At 50.7% G+C, this 15,661-nt stretch overlaps 1 protein-coding gene across 1 annotated transcript in view; it reads left to right on the forward strand.

Moving 5' to 3' along the window:
- The window catches only part of HAL (histidine ammonia-lyase), a 24,405-nt gene continuing 8,744 nt past the window's right edge, over nucleotides 1-15,661 (forward strand). The window contains 17 exon segments of the mRNA XM_047788241.1: nucleotides 1-472; nucleotides 475-570; nucleotides 1,483-1,543; nucleotides 1,652-1,679; nucleotides 2,016-2,090; nucleotides 2,165-2,273; nucleotides 2,341-2,407; nucleotides 2,731-2,768; nucleotides 3,612-3,737; nucleotides 6,382-6,521; nucleotides 8,692-8,739; nucleotides 9,848-9,995; nucleotides 10,758-10,853; nucleotides 10,949-11,007; nucleotides 12,449-12,529; nucleotides 13,879-13,944; nucleotides 14,028-14,193. Of these exon segments, the coding sequence (XP_047644197.1) occupies nucleotides 325-472; nucleotides 475-570; nucleotides 1,483-1,543; nucleotides 1,652-1,679; nucleotides 2,016-2,090; nucleotides 2,165-2,273; nucleotides 2,341-2,407; nucleotides 2,731-2,768; nucleotides 3,612-3,737; nucleotides 6,382-6,521; nucleotides 8,692-8,739; nucleotides 9,848-9,995; nucleotides 10,758-10,853; nucleotides 10,949-11,007; nucleotides 12,449-12,529; nucleotides 13,879-13,944; nucleotides 14,028-14,193 (1,552 nt within the window). The 5' untranslated portion in view covers nucleotides 1-324.

A 15,661-nucleotide genomic window follows, 5' to 3' on the forward strand; every position in this document is an offset into this window, starting at 1 on the left:
TGAGGGCCCTGAGCAGAGGCTGCGGCGTGCAGGCACTAGCACTGGGGTGGGCGGTGGGGCAGGTCCCAGGCCTTGGTGGCCGCAAACCTGGACGGCAGGCGTCCCAGCCTGCATTCCGCACTCCCCCCACAGCTCGGCTGCATAAACTCCAAGGGACGCCGCAGGGCCCTCGGTAAATATTTGTCCAAGGCGCACAGGAGTGAAGGCAGGAGTGGGCGGGGGGTGTGACCGTCCACCCGAGCTCTTCCAGGCAGCCGCACCTCGGGGGCCGGTCCCGCTCCGATAAAACTCTCCGCCGCCAGCGAGGGTCGCCCCGGCGCAGCCATGCCCAGGTACACGGTGCACGTGCGCGGGGAGTGGCTGGCCGTGCCCTGCGGGGACGCGCAGCTCACGGTGGGCTGGCTGGGCCGCGAGGCCGTGAGGCGCTACATCAGGAACAAGCCCGACAACGGTGGCTTCGCCTCGGTGGACGAGTGCGCTTCCTCGTGCGCCGCTGCAAGGGCCTGGGCCTGCTGGACCACGAGGACCTGCTGGAGGTGGCCCTGGAGGACAATGAGTTCGTGGAAGTGGGTGAGCGGCCAGAGGGGAGCGGTGCGCATCCCGAGGCCCAGCATCCCTGGGAGGGACGGTCCCTTGTCCTCCCCGCCCCGGGGAGAGACGCCCTGGCTGTGCGCCTTACATTCGCGCGAGCCCCCGCCAGGAACGTTGGGTTCTTACAAGGGAGACGTCCCAGCAGCAAAGACAAAATTTGAACTCAAGGCTGCCCTCAGCGAATCACTCTGAAAAATCTCTTTGCCCTTCAAAAGCAGCTCACCGGACTGGAGGGCAGGGGCAGAGATTTAAAAAAAATTAGATCGATTTTGTTTAACAAAACTTAAACATATTAAATATTGATATTATTAAATATTAAATCTGGAGTTCCTGATGTGGCTCCGTGGAAGGAACCCGGCTAGTATACATGAGGATGTGGGTTCGATCCCTGGCCTCACTCAGTGGGTTAAGGATCCGGTGATGTCGTGAGCTGTGGTGTAGGTGGCAGAGGTGGCTGGGATCCAGCGTTCCTATGGCTGTGGCTGTGGCATCGGCCAGCAGCTGCAGCTTCCATTTGACCCCTAGCCTGGGAGCCTCCATATGCTGTGGGTGTGGCCTTAAAAAGACCAAAAATAAAATCTATTAAATATTCAAAATTTTTTCATTAAATATTAAAAATATTAAATTTTAAAAACAAAAAAGCCGGTGACGGGGATGGATTTTAGGGCTGGATCTTGAACTTTCATTTAAACCCTTTCATGCGTGTCTGCCACCTACATCTCTGCCTTTTGCGCTCCTTTGTAAATGGGAAAGCATCCGAAGTCGTGTGTGAAGCAGCTGTTTCTCTAGAATTCAGAGGCTCGAGAAAGAAGAGCTCGTTGGGGTTAACCAGTGACACCGAGCGTGGCTCTCTTGTGGTCCTAAGAGGTCTCTCCCACACTCTGGTTTCAGTTATAGAAGGGGATGCCATGTCTCCAGACTTCATTCCATCACAGCCAGAAGGCGTTTACCTGTATCCTTTCCCACGGTCTCGCTGCTCTGCCCTGGGGTAACTCATCCCGCCAGTGATGGGGCTGGGGCTTTTCACCACTAGCCGGTATTCTCCTTGACCTGGCGACAGATACAGCAAATACCGGGAACCCGAACAGGTAGGTTGCCAACCACATCCTTTGTCTTAAGAAAATTAAGTCCCCCTCTTTTAAGAAGGGGGGAGGGCTGGCAAAATTTATGAGCCACCAGCAGCCCTGAGGACAGGGCTTCATCTGGTTCTGCAGAGTTAGGGAAAGGCCTCCTGCTTTTCCATTTCAAATGTTCCTTCTTCAGCCTCCTCTTCAGCAGGTTGTCTTTTTAACGAGCAATTAATTCCATAGCCACGGTAAACATCTCTGAGGGGTCAAAGCTAGATTCTGCTGGAGGCTTCCCCGCTCTCTTGCTTGAGCGACAAAGCTGTTCAAACGTGCAAAGACCTGCTTCTTTTTGCCTAGTACATCGCCTTAGATGGGGACAGCCTGACCACAGAGGATCTGGTCAGCCTGGGAAAGGGACACTACAAAATCAAGGTATGCTTGGAGGGAGGGGAAGGATGTCCCCTGACCTTGCTCACGGCACGCGCGTGGAAGAAGGCTTCAGCAAGCTTGTTTTCCTAGCTCACCCCACTGCTGAAAAGAAGGTGCAAAAATCCAGGGAAGTCATAGACAGCATCGTGAAAGAAAAAACGGTATCTTTTCTCTCTGTGTCATGCAGTGTCTTTTACAGACTGAAAAAACGTGGCCCGTGTCTAATTGTACAATCTCTGCTTTTTTATTATAGTTGTTTATGGCATTGCTACAGGTTTTGGAAAATTTGCCAGAACCGTAATTCCTGTCAGTAAACTAGAGTAAGTCTGATTTTTCCCCACCACACACACACACACACACACACACACACACGCACGCACGCACGCACGCATTTTTGAGATTTCGTTCAACAAGGGAAAAAATTCACATTTGCTCCAATTTACAGATAAGGAGGGTTGAGGCTCTGGTTAACTCACATGAGCTGATACAGAAAATGCAGGTTTGCGTGGGGTCTTCCATTGCCCCATCGTGCCTCGTTCTGTCCTTCCAAAGATGTAACAATTTTCCCTTCGTTTTCCCAGCTGAGGGGACCTTTTCACTGGGAGGTTTCTAAGAGAGATTTTTTTCCCTTTTTCTCTTTCAGGGAGCTCCAGGTCAACCTGGTGCGCTCACATTCTTCAGGTAACTCATTCCAAACGTTCAGCGCCTCCTGGATCTTGTTTGACTTGATGATGTACCCTTGGTCCTCAGGCTCTATGGGTTCTGCATCATGGATTCAACCACCTTGGGTGTTGGTTGAATCCAGAGATATGGACCCCGAGGATGTGGCGGGGAGGCTGTACTACGTTGCTTTGTATAAGGGACTTGAACATGCAGGGACTCTGGTATCCACAGGACGTGGCGGTCCTGAAACCAATACCCTGCGGATACCAAAGGATGACTATGCAGGACAGTGTCAGACCTCTTGTTTCAGCCACAAAGGGCTAGAGCGTCGCAAGGATTAGGTGCCAATTCAGCTGATGGGGAGGGAAGCAGAACGCATCAGATGAGACTAACTTTTCATTGAATCTCAGAAAAAGGAATGGGCCAGGTGGAAGGGCGGGGCTGGGGTGGGAGCATGAATGTCATTCTGCTAAGAGAGTGGTACATTCAGGGGACGAAAGTAAGGCTGGAACTCAGGTGATGAGTTGGTCGGGACAAGGCGAGATGGGGAAGGTCCGGGAAGAATCGGCTCTCAACAGACGGCGAGGGAGCTTGTGCTGAGGAGTCTGGATGCTACTCTAAGGGTGCTGGGGAGGGCGGGGGCTCACTGAAGTGTTCCAAGAAGGGGATCCGAGAAGCCCACCCTGGAGTCTCACGCGTGTCTGAAAGATGAGACTGGAAGAAGGAAGGCGACCAGGAGGAAGAGCGGTGCAGCTAGCCGAGCAAAGAAGTGGAGAGAAATTGAGATGACGGCGACTGGGGGTGGGAGGGGAGGAAAAGATTTTTGTTTCTCTTGGCGAAAACATCAATTCTGTTCTGCAGGCGTTGGGAAACCGCTAATCCCTGAGAGATGCCGGATGCTCTTGGCTTTAAGGATCAATGTCTTAGCCAAAGGATACAGTGGCATTTCCCTGGAGACTCTCAAACAAGTTATCGAAGTATTTAATGGTAATGCAGCAGACCCCCCAACGGAGCCTCCATGGAGGCTGGACGGGAATGGGTGGGGAGGCATTGATGAGACAAGACGACCTCAGATAACAGAGATGAGTGGGAAATGGGCCTGGCAAGAAGGAAGGAGAGCTAGACGGGGGTGGAAGGTGGGTGTGAGGCAAAGACTCCTGTGGACATTGACCCCGTTCTCTATCACCCTTCACTTGGCATTTGGCATCTTTAAGACTAGATAAGCCCCTTAAGTCTGCCCATGAGTGCGCGCTGGAGAGAACCTTGGGTTCAGTAGTGTTGGATTGGAATGTCGCTACAGAAGTGGCTTCAAATCATCTGGGAACCATAATGATTCCCGGATATCTGTCCCCAAGACCGATTCAGTAGCTCTGATTGGTTCCTAGGAATCTGAAATCTTCATGTTCCCCTGGTGGTGGGATAGCCAGACATAAATGTACTTCAGCCTCTTAGAAAGGTAGAACAGAAATACGGAGATTAAAGACTAGCTTGTGATCCGGAAGCTGTTCGGTGTCAAGAGGCAGTTCAACTCTTTGGAGCTTCCCTCTTGGGGCAGGAAAATTCCAGTATGGAGACAAGATTTGACATGTTTGGGAGGCCCCTGTCCCTTCCCCCAGATAAACATTCTAGGTCAATGCAAGCTTGGGGACTCTTTGGGGGAAAAGAGCGGGGAGAGAAGCAGGACTGAAGAGACACATAGAGCAAAACATACGCCAGATCTTCTATGCTATTTATATGGGCTATCCTATAAATAGGATACGCCCATCAGTGAATAGCAACTTGAATGAACCATCTAAAATACACAAGGCTGGACAGACTGGCAGTGATTCAACTCCGATTTCTACGCCCACCTGGTCTGCCCCACTCGAAGCCTAAAATCCCAGACTGTATAACCTCAGCCATGAACTCACCTATGCTTTACGGGTGAGCTCAGGGCACCTCAGGGTCCTGGAGTTTTGAAAATTCCCCAGGGTGAGCTGTGACCTGGAAGCCGACCTATGGAAGGCACTGCTGCACCTACTAACCTGACTTAGCAGTGGGAAAACGACTGCCATCGGTAGTCTGGGTTTACCTTGGAAATGGAGCCTCTTTCTTGAGTAACTTAGTGGGAACTCCCTCCAAAACAGTGCACATCCCTGAACAAGGGCTGGGGAGTTGGCTGACCGGGTAACTAGGAATTGGGCCGAACAGAAGAGCTAAGTCGCTCATGACTCCACCTACCCAGAGAATTCCTGTGACACCTGCACACAGCTTATCTTTCTAGAACAATTCGTATTCATTTTCTAGTGTGAACATTGACACGTTTTCAAACATTCTCCAGTCGCTTTTAGTGGCCTTGCACACCGTTTAATCTTATGGAAGTCTCTTAATTTTCTGCGGTTTTTTTAAATTATATTTTTTGCTTTTTAAGGTCACACCAGGCTAGGAGTCAAATCAGAGCTGCAGCTGCCTACCCACGCCACAGCCATGGCAACCCTGGATCCAAGGCACATTTGCAACCTACACCACAGCTGACAGCAACGCTGGATCCTTAACCCACTGAGGGAGGCCAGGGATTGAACCCATATCCTCATGGATACCAGCTGCATTCTTAACCTGCTGAGCCACAATGGGAACTACCTTAATTTCCTTTTTAGATGAGTTTTAACATTTTTGTTTCCGTTTTTGTCTTTTTAGGGCCACGCCCACGGCATATGGAGGTTCCCAGGCTAGGAGTTCAATTGGAGCTGCAGTGGCTGGCCTACGCCAGAACCACAACAATTCGGAATCCAAGTTGTGTCTGCAACCTACACCACAGTTCATGGCAATGCCAGATCCCTAACCCACTGAGCGAGGCCAGGGATCGAACCCGCATCCTCATGGATGCTAGTTGGGTTCGTTAACCACGGAGCCATGACGGGAACTCCCATTTTGTTTTTAGAAATAAGGTGGCAATGAGCACATCTTTAAGATACATTGCTGGAATTTCTAGAAATGGCCAGGTCAGATTAGAACATGCACAGTAAGAGTAAACAACAGGGCAGAAGACCAATGAGAAGGAGGAAGTTAAGGGGAGAGACAGTGATTATGGGGGTATGGGCTGCAGATCCCCGTTCTTCCGTGCAGCCTGATCTCAATTCTTTATGCACAGTGTTCTCCCAACCCTCTTCACACAGCATATCTTAGTGTGTCCTGGTTAAAATCTCTAAGGCCTGGAATTCCTGCCATGGTGGACTGGGTTAAGAATCCCACTGCAATGGCTCAGGTCACTGTGGAAGTGCAGATTCGGTCCCCAGCCTGGCACAGTGGCTTACAGGATATAGAGGTGTTGGCACAGCGGCAGTGTAGGCTCCTGTGGCTCTGATTCAGTCCCTGGCCCGGGAACTTCCAGATGGCACAGGTATAGCCATGAAAAAGGATCCCCCTTCTTCCCCTCCCTCCTGCCTACCTTCTTTCTCCTCCTCTCCTCTTTCTTTCTAAAGCAGCTCCGCCAGGTCCCCTAAGCCCTAGATGTGTTTGAGGCATTATCTTTCCCCGGGTGTCTGTGCCATGCATGATACGAGATCCTTTGGGGGTAGGTTTGTCTCAGGGGCAAAGGGAGGATGGCAGCATGAAGTACTCTTGATGTAACGGGTGCCTACTTCCTTCCCAGCCTCCTGCCTGCCCTACGTTCCAGAGAAAGGAACTGTTGGTGCCAGTGGAGACCTTGCCCCGCTCTCTCACCTGGCACTCGGGCTCATCGGGGAAGGGAAGATGTGGTCTCCGAAGAGTGGCTGGGCCGACGCGAAATATGTAAGACTTGATACCAGCTTCGACCTGCGCTAACTCCCCTACAGTGGGCACCGCTGTCCCCGCCTGCTTTTTATCACTTAATCCCCACGGCAGCGCAGTGAGGAAGCCACTGTTATCCCTTTTCTGTGCCTGTGACAACTTCGGCTTAGAAGTGTGGACAGAGTCAGGAGCCCAGCCTAGCACAGCACGAGTGTCAAACTAGGCAAGGCTCTCCGCTTCCACACGCAACTGTCAGCCTTCTGAACTTGGTAATCACCTTGGTAAAAAGGTAGAGCAGGCATTCCCATCGTGGTGTAGCAGAAACAAATCCAACTAGGGATCATGAAGTTTCGGGTTCGATCCCTGGCCTCACTCGTTGGGTTAAGGATCCGGCGTTGTCATGAGCTGTGGTGTGGGTTGCAGATATGGCTTGGATCTGGCGTTGCTGTGGCTGTGGTGTAGTCAGCAGCTACAGCTCCGATTCGACCCCTAGCCTGGGAACCTCCATATGCTGCAGGTGTGGCCCTGAAAAGACAAAAAGCCACCCCACCTCCCCAAAAAAGGTAGAGCAGCCAGTGTTAACTGCAGGGATTTATTCTGCACTGAAAGCACTTCCAGTGCCTATCCAGGAGGTCCCACACTGTTCCAGGTTGGCTTGGTTGCTGGTCTAACAGGTGCAGGGCTGTGGGTCTTAGCACTTACTTATGGCCTCTGGAAAGCAGACGCTCTTTCCCCCACAAGCTCTCCCCATGGTAGCCAATCAGAAAAGCTTGGTTTTGACAAAGATTTAATGTTTTCTTCATTCATCTACAAAGGTATCCGAGTAGCCCAAAGAATTATTTGAAGTGTCATCTCTGATCTCTTGCTGGGAGGTCCCCAAGTAGTAACTGACGGAGCAGAGGACCAAGGAGGGAGAAGTTAAGGGAATGGATAGTCCATCCGGGGGTCTGGGTTCCAGATCATCTTCCTGCTACGCATAGACTGACCTCGATTATTTGTTTAGATACAGGCTCCCCCAGGCACCTTCACACAGCCGATCTGAGCACGTCCTGCTCAAAACCTGTAATGCTTCCCATTGTCCTTAGAATAACGTCTAGAATTGAAGGGGCTTCCAAGAGTCTTGCTTGTCGTGTTCCCCCCCCCAACCCCCTGCCCCATCCTTCCCCACCATGGCTGAGCATCACAGACGCTAGAGGTTCCCCTGCAGCCAGAGTGTGCCAGGTCCTGGGCAGAGGGACCAGACATGGCCACTCTTCTCTCCCTCACTCACTCCTGTTCTGATACGTCCTCCGGGAAATGGCCTTCTCTGCTCTTCTGGTCCTTTTCCCCGCACTCCCACCCTCCGCCAAGTCCCTTCTCCCCTCCTCTGTGCTCTCTCCGCATCTTCTGTGATGATTTTCCACCAAACCGGACCCACTTCCTGCCTCCTGGAGCATGTAACATACTCGGACTGTAATTGCCCTTGAGCTTGTCACTCTCCATTTTTCCTGCTCTCAGCCCCAGCCCCACACCCAGAACAGAATCCGGCATGTGATAAACTTGTGAAATTGACAGAGTCAATGGTGCCGCCTCTGCCTTCTTCCCTAGAGGATCCATAACCTAGCGACTGCTTTCACGTCTTTTATTTCAGGGAAAATTATTCTGCCCATTTCCCCTCAGGATTTGGGTCCATCTCTGAGGCCCCCTAAGGCCCTCTTCATTGGTAGTCACACATCGGCCATACAAGTAAGAAGCCCTCCTCTGAGGTCTGTCAGTGTTGCGATAAGTAGGACAAGGGTAGAGGACTTTTCAGGTGCAGCTGGAGGCTGGGGAGTGTGGACAGGGTCGAGCCCATCCTCAGTGCACCTGCACACAGGTGTGCAGATGGGCTCAGGAAGCAGCCGTAAAAAAGGTGAACCACTGAAGTGGAAAATGAACCCAAAGTACCTCGAAACTAACATTCAGGGTTGATTCTGTAGACATGAGCCCCTGATTTAGATACAAAAATTGTTGGAAAGCTAAGTCTGCTTGCAGCCGAAACGATCAGAATCAGAGAATGAATAGTGAAGGTGAACGGAGCCAATTCATGTCAGTTTAATCTTTTACAAGACAGACCTTGGGGCTTAAAACCTTCTCTTGGATTTTGCATGAAATCAGAAATACTCGGGCCTTTCATCTGATACCCAGTTTTACCTTTGAAATCCTTCTATAGGTCCTGGCAGCTCATGGATTGAAACCAATTGTTTTGAAACCAAAAGAGGTAAGGAGACGCGGCGAAAATGTGTCCATCCTAACGAGCCTTTATGCCCTCTTTTTAGCCTCGCTGTTTTCTCAGAATAAACAGTTTCCAAAGTTGCTGTCAGTTGGTCACTGAAAAAGGGCTCTGCCATAAGCAGTTAAAAGATTCGCAGAGTTCTGGTCGTGGCTCAGTGGAAATGAATCTGACTGGCATCCAGAAGGATGCAGGTTCAATCCCTGGCCTTGTTCAGTGGGTTAAGGATCGGGCATTGCCGTGAGCTGTAGGTTGCAGACCTACGTTAAGCTTGGATCCCACATTGCCAAGGCTGTGACATAGGCCAGCAGCTACAGCTCCGATCCGACCCCCACCCTGGGAACCTCCACATGCCGTGGGTGCGGCCTTAAAAAGACAAAAGAAAAAAAAAGATTCTTCATGCCACGAATGCTTAAGGGTTATCTTTATTTATTATTGTTTTAATGGCCACACCTGTGGCATCCGGATGTTCCTGGGCTAGAAATTGAATTGGAGCTGCAGCTGCCAGCCTATGCCACAACACCACCAGATCTAAGCCGCCTCAATGCCAGATCCTTAACTCACTGACCGAGGCCAGGATCAAACCTGCATCCTCATGGATACTAGTCAGGTCCTTAACCCACTGAGCCACAATGGGAACTCCTAAGGATTTTCTTAGGAGAACTTAAACTTCAAGTCGGGATCTTAAGGATCCCTAAGAGATGCTGTGAGCCAGCGTCCCTCAGGATGCTCTAAGCCAAGAGTCTTGGACCAGGAATTTTTCAAGGAGTCTTGTCTACAGGGATGAGAAGTTGAAGAAGAAATGCAGCATATTTAAGAACTAAAGATATATTATATGCAGCCTATACTGAAGCTCCACAGATGTCTTGAGGGTGGAGAAACTTACCAGCTACTCCATTTGTCCGACTGATACCAATGATGTCACCTTTAAGGGCGTTCGATCCTTGAGTTACTGCCCTGCCCTTTAGAAACCATGAATCAACGTCATTCAGCTGAGGAGCTAACTCGCCTCTTACGAAAGCAAAAGATACAAAGTCAACTTGCACGTATGCCTGTTGCAACCAACCTTGGGAAACCTCTCTCCCCTTCTCCAAAGGGTCTGGCGCTCATCAACGGGACCCAGATGATCACCTCTCTGGGCTGCGAAGCTGTGGAAAGAGCCAGTGCCATTGCTCGGCAGGCTGACATAGTGGCGGCCTTGACCCTGGAGGTGCTGAAGGGCACCACCAAAGCCTTCGATACCGGTCAGCCTGGTTCTTACGTTTGTTTGCTGTTCACTCAGACAAAGCTGGGGGCAGCGCGAGGAGGGGGGCGTGGGTCAAGGTCTTTGGACACAGAAAGGGCGGGGGTGGAGGAGAGGGAAGCAGAACATTCAAGTGCCTGGGTGTTCGAAGTACGGCGGCCGCTTCATCCCCGTTACACCACACGGGATCCTTGAAATAAGCACGTTTCCCAGACAGACGGTGACCCAGAATGTTAAGCGACCTGCCCCAGACCACCAGCTTGGACTCCTGTCCGCTGCATGTTGTCTTGGGAATCTCTTAGGATTTGGGAACCAGAGCAAGACTAGGCTTGGTCACCATTAGCAAAACAGGAGAGAAAAATGATAAAAAGCAATGGTTTAGCTAGAAAGCGACTTTGAAAGACTCTACTCTCATATGGAGGAGCGCAGAAAAACTGTCTAAAAAGGACTTTGTTGAATGAAGTCCCTATTGAATTCCCTCCCATCGTGAGAGCCTAAATCCTTTTAGGGGAGGCTCAGGGTCTTGCGCTGAATGCCCAGGGGGCTCAGGGCACAGCTTGCACTCAGATCATTAAAGCCGCAAGAATCAAGTCCACAAGGACCCTCTTGCTTTTGGGGTTGAGCTTCTGATCCTGCGTGGAGGTCAAGGACCCCTGGGCTTTTGAGGGGCCGCGGCAGCACAGGGGCCGGTCCACGCACGCGGAGGTAGGTGGTTATTCTCCGACACGAATTGCTCAGGCTGTTCCTCCGTCATCCATCCTAGACATCCACGCGGTCCGCCCTCACCGTGGGCAAGTCGAAGTCGCCTTTCGCTTTCGGTCCCTCTTGGACTCCGATCACCACCCGTCCGAGATAGCAGGTCTGGGCCTGCTTGTGTGAGTGAGCTTATGATTTTGTGTTTTGTCGAGAGAATCGCTCGCATGACCCCGACCTCCCCCTCTACCTCTTTCACAGAAAGTCACAGGTTCTGCGATCGGGTTCAGGATGCCTACACCCTGCGCTGCTGTCCTCAGGTAACCAAAATGAGCACGTTTCCATTCTTTCGCCCAGTCCGGGGCGGGGAGGGGGGGGGGGGTGCGGGGAGGGAAGGTGTTAGGACAGCATGTCATGGTCACTGTCAATCCCAGGTTCTTTCCTGCTTCTATTAAAAAGTGTGTATGTCACACCTCCACTTATCTGATTCTTATAGCTTCGCTTCTATATGGGGAGCTGCCTGTTTCCCTTGGAATTGCTCTGTGCAACCCCCTTGTACAGGAATCCAAAAGACAGCTTGCTGTTTTGCTCCAAACCAAATTTCAACAACCCCAGGAGTTCCCATCGTGGCGCAGCAGAAATGAATCTGACTAGGAACCATGAGGTCGTGGGTTCGATCCCTGGCCTCGCTCAGTAGGTTAAGGATCCAGTGTTGCCGTGAGCTGTGGGGTAGGTCGCAGACGCAGCTCAGATCCGATGTTGCTGTGGCTATGGTGTAGGCCAGCAGCTGTAGCTCCGATTCAACCCCTAGCCTGGGAACCTCCATATGCCACGGGTGTGGCCCTAAAAAGCCGAAGACAAAAAAAAAAAAAATTAAACAACCCTAACTTGAAAAACTTCTCAGTAATAGCAGTACCCTAGCCAGCTAATGGTGTTTTATTGGTTCTCCTTGTGACCTAGAACCAGAACCAGCCTGCCAGGGATGTGCCCGAGAAAACCCAGTCACAGCCCAAGGGCCTGTCCATGTTGTCTGCATTTCACAGGCAGACATAAACCATGATCTATGAACCTGTGAGGCTTCCCTTCAAATGCAAAACGCAGATGACCTGACTTGGCCATGAGGCAGCCTGTATTGCAGATTTTACAACTCATTTGCACGTGCAATTCATTGAATGAGGAACTCCCATGCATTTCAAGAGTGAAACAACATTTCAGGTTGTGCCAAGTTCCAGTCTATAGTATAATGAAGAGTCCTCCCTGGGCTGAATACCTTCATTGCTTTGTACTCAGTAGGTTTGGTTCTAACTCAGCCAGATTGAAAACGTCTATGGGGAGAGACTTGCCAAGTTAGCTCCACAGTTAAAGTAAATCTCAATTTAAATGTCCTTGCTATGTTTTTTGTTGTTGTTGTTGTTGTTTGTCTTTTTGCCATTTCTTGGGCCACTCCTGCGGCATATGGAGGCTCCCAGGCGAGGGATCTAATCGGAGCTGTAGCCACCGGCCTACACCACAGCCACAGCAACGAGGGATCCGAGCCATGTGTGTGACCTACACCACAGCTCACAGCAACGCCAGATCCTTAACCCACTGAGCGAGGCCAGGGATCGAACCCACAACCTCATGGTTCCAAGTCAGATTCGTTAACCACTGCGCCACGATGGGAACTCCGTCCTTGCTATTTCAATAAGAATATCAGACTATGCGACTGGCACTCTTATCAAGTGTCATGCACGTAGTGACTCGTTTGCTCTTGCCTTCCAGGTCCACGGTGTGGCGAATGACACGATAGCATTTGTAAAGCACATCATTACCACAGAAATTAACAGTGCCACGGATAATCCTGTATCTTTTCACTGTTTCCTAAGTTATAATATCGAATTCTAGCTGGTACTTTGAAGCCCTGCCAAAGGCATCGGTCTGGGTGGCCTCTCTGTCGCTCCATTTCATCCCTGGGCTCTGGGGCTGGACGGCTTGTTTCTAGATCTGAGCTGGTGAAGTGACTGACGCAGATCTGTGAGCCTAGCCTCAGGTTCAGAGTCTAACCGGCCGTGCCTCCAAAACTAACTGATGAAATTAAACGGGCTGCTTTCAGCATCGGCTGAAGGGTTTCATGAAGCTATTTGCCCAAAAACCCCCTGCTGGGGTTGCTGGTGGAAGCATGAAAACCTCTGTCGCAAGGGTGGTGACGGAGAGCCCAGACGATGGCATTTGTGTGACCCTCCCCGGGGCTGGAGACACCCTGGCACACTAAACAGAAGGCCTGTGCCTGGGGTGGGGTCCATGGGGAAGGGCGGGAGCTCAGTTATGGGCCTAAAAGGCTCACAGTTGTAGACACAGAAAAGGGGAGCCCCAAGCTTGACTGAGTTAAAGCCACACCTGCATCTCTAACGCTTGGCAAGTCAGGGCGTTTCTCACACAGAGTCAAGTTCCTAGTGAACAGGTAGTGAATATTATTTAGTCCAATAAGCAAAAGTTAGCTCTTTGGAAAGTCTGTTGGTGCCTTTGTGAGGGTGCTTGTTGGTTGAAGGGAAATGCATTACGGGCTGGAAAGATGATCCCTGGGAGACCTCGTGTTCAGGGAGTCCAAAGCTGACGCTGACTTAAATGCGGCTGCAGCGACCTCTTGGCCTCCGCTTGCTGGGAACGCTGGCCCAGGGTCACTAAGTGGAGTGTTTCAAAGGTTTCCCGGGATTGATTGTTCCAGACCGTTTGGTGGTTGTTCATCAGCAATGGCTTCCATTCGGCAGGTTCTCCTAGGGAGCACCCGCTCGCCGTGCCCACTGAAGAAGGGGGATGTGCTTTTAAACTGGTGTCCAGGTCTCTGTTCTTAGTTTCAGCTTCCAGACGTTTGGAGGCAGGTACTAACCTCCAGAGGAGCACCGCCAGGAGGCTTGAGCATCTCCAATCCCAAGAGAAACTGTCATTTCCGGCCTCCTGTTTCTTGCCTCTCCCCCCCCCCCCCACCCCCCCCACCCTTGGACGGACCTGATCACCTTTAAGGGTTTTGTGGCTTTTTTTGCTTTCATGTCCCTTTGTGTCAATACCTGCTTGTGGAAAGACTCTCCTACCCTCCACTCTCCATCAGTACATGGGCGGCAGCCTCGGTGTGAAAAATGAGCCACTGGGGAGAGCGCTGGGATACTTGATGGGATCAGCAAGTGTTTTGCAAAAGCCTTAACCTATTTTGAAAGATGGTCTTTGCCAGCAGGGGAGAGACTATTTCTGGAGGAAACTTCCATGGTGAATATCCAGCCAAAGTAAGCTTTTTAGAAAACTGCTCCTGACCCTGAAAACCTACCCCCAGTTCCTCTAGGCCAACGGAATTGAGATGCTCTTTCAGGCCCTGGACTATCTGGCCATTGGCATCCACGAGCTTGCTGCCATCAGTGAACGACGAATTGAAAGGCTCTGTAACCCCTCCCTCAGTGAGCTGCCTGCCTTCCTGGTGGCTGAAGGGGGTCTCAACTCTGGATTCATGATTGCCCACTGCACAGCCGCAGCCCTTGGTAAGAGCTCTGCCCTTTGCACAGAACGCAAGCCTGTCCGTCTAAGGACCTTTCCACTTTGCCTGAAAGTATCACATTTTGTCTTTGAATGAGACCTAACTCTGTCACCACCTCCATGTGCATCTGACCTCTCTCAATACACATGCAGCAGGTTTAGAGAAAAGCATGCAAAATAAAGCCTCAGCAGCATTATCCTGAAACATAACGATACACTGACGAAGTTGTAAATAAGGGGGTTTCTATGATCGCTGGGTAGAAAACAGTAAGTCATCACCCGGGAACTTCATCTTTGTAGATTTTCCCCAGAACTCAATTTAAAGACTATCAGAAGGCAAAAGACAGGCAGTTCCCATTGTGGCTCAGTGGTTAACGAATCCGACTAGGAACCATGAGATTGCAGGTTCGATCCCTGGCCTCGCTCCATGGGTTAAGGATGCGGCGTCGCCGTGAGCTGTGGTGTAGGTCACAGACGCAGCTCAGATCCCGAGTTGCTATGGCTGTGGTGTAGGCCGGTGGCTCCAGCTCCGATTGGACCCCTAGCCTGGGAACCTCCATATGCCGCAGGAGCAGCCCTAGAAAAGGCAAAAAGACAAAAAAAAAGAAGAAGGAGGAAAAAGGCAAAGATGTTTATAGCTGCTGTGAAACCTGAACTGACCCAAACCATTAAAGTGAACATGCATCCCCTGAGACAGGCCAGTCCCTAAAAACATCAGGATGTGGTTACAACCTGCAAAAATCCTTATCAGCAGCGGGATGTCCTCTATGAAATTTCACCTGTAAGGTAGCAGATTTCTGACTCGAGGCTCTAAGGGAAAGAGAAGTCACTTTGCAACAGGGCCAGGCACAAAGGAAGTGTGAAGGGCTTCGCTTACATTTATTCATTTGTCAACCAATACCAAGAGGCAGGTACTATTATGTCCTCCGTTTCGCAGGTAAATACTGAAAGATCCGAGAAGTTCAGGGACCTACCCAATGCTGCACAGCTAGGAAGAAGCTAAGCAGGATTCAGACCCAGGCATTTTGGCTCCCCCATCTGCGCTCTCACTTCAATTAACGAGGATCTCATGTTGATGACTCCTTTAATCCTAAACTGTGGCTACCAAAATTAATAGCCATGCAGGACCCCCAGTTACATGTGAATCATTTGATGACTCCTTTAATCCTAAACTGTGGCTACCAAAATTAATAGCCATGCAGGACCCCCAGTTACATGTGAATCATTTGGCACATTATTTGGTACTAAAAATTATTTGTTTTATATCTGCAATTCACATTGAACTGAGCCTCTGGTAGCTTCTTCTAGCAAACCTCCCCAAGAAGCAAGATATCAAGGTGGTTCAGCAAGATCATAGGCTCTGGCCGTTTTGAGGATTACGTGAATGAAGGCAGGAAAAGCCTTACAACCTCGCTGGGCACGCCGTGAACACTAAACAAATACCAGCTGCTATTACTGTTACTCTTCACCCCT

The sequence above is a fragment of the Phacochoerus africanus genome, chromosome 7, assembly GCF_016906955.1.
Source record: "Phacochoerus africanus isolate WHEZ1 chromosome 7, ROS_Pafr_v1, whole genome shotgun sequence".
NCBI lineage: Eukaryota > Metazoa > Chordata > Mammalia > Artiodactyla > Suidae > Phacochoerus > Phacochoerus africanus.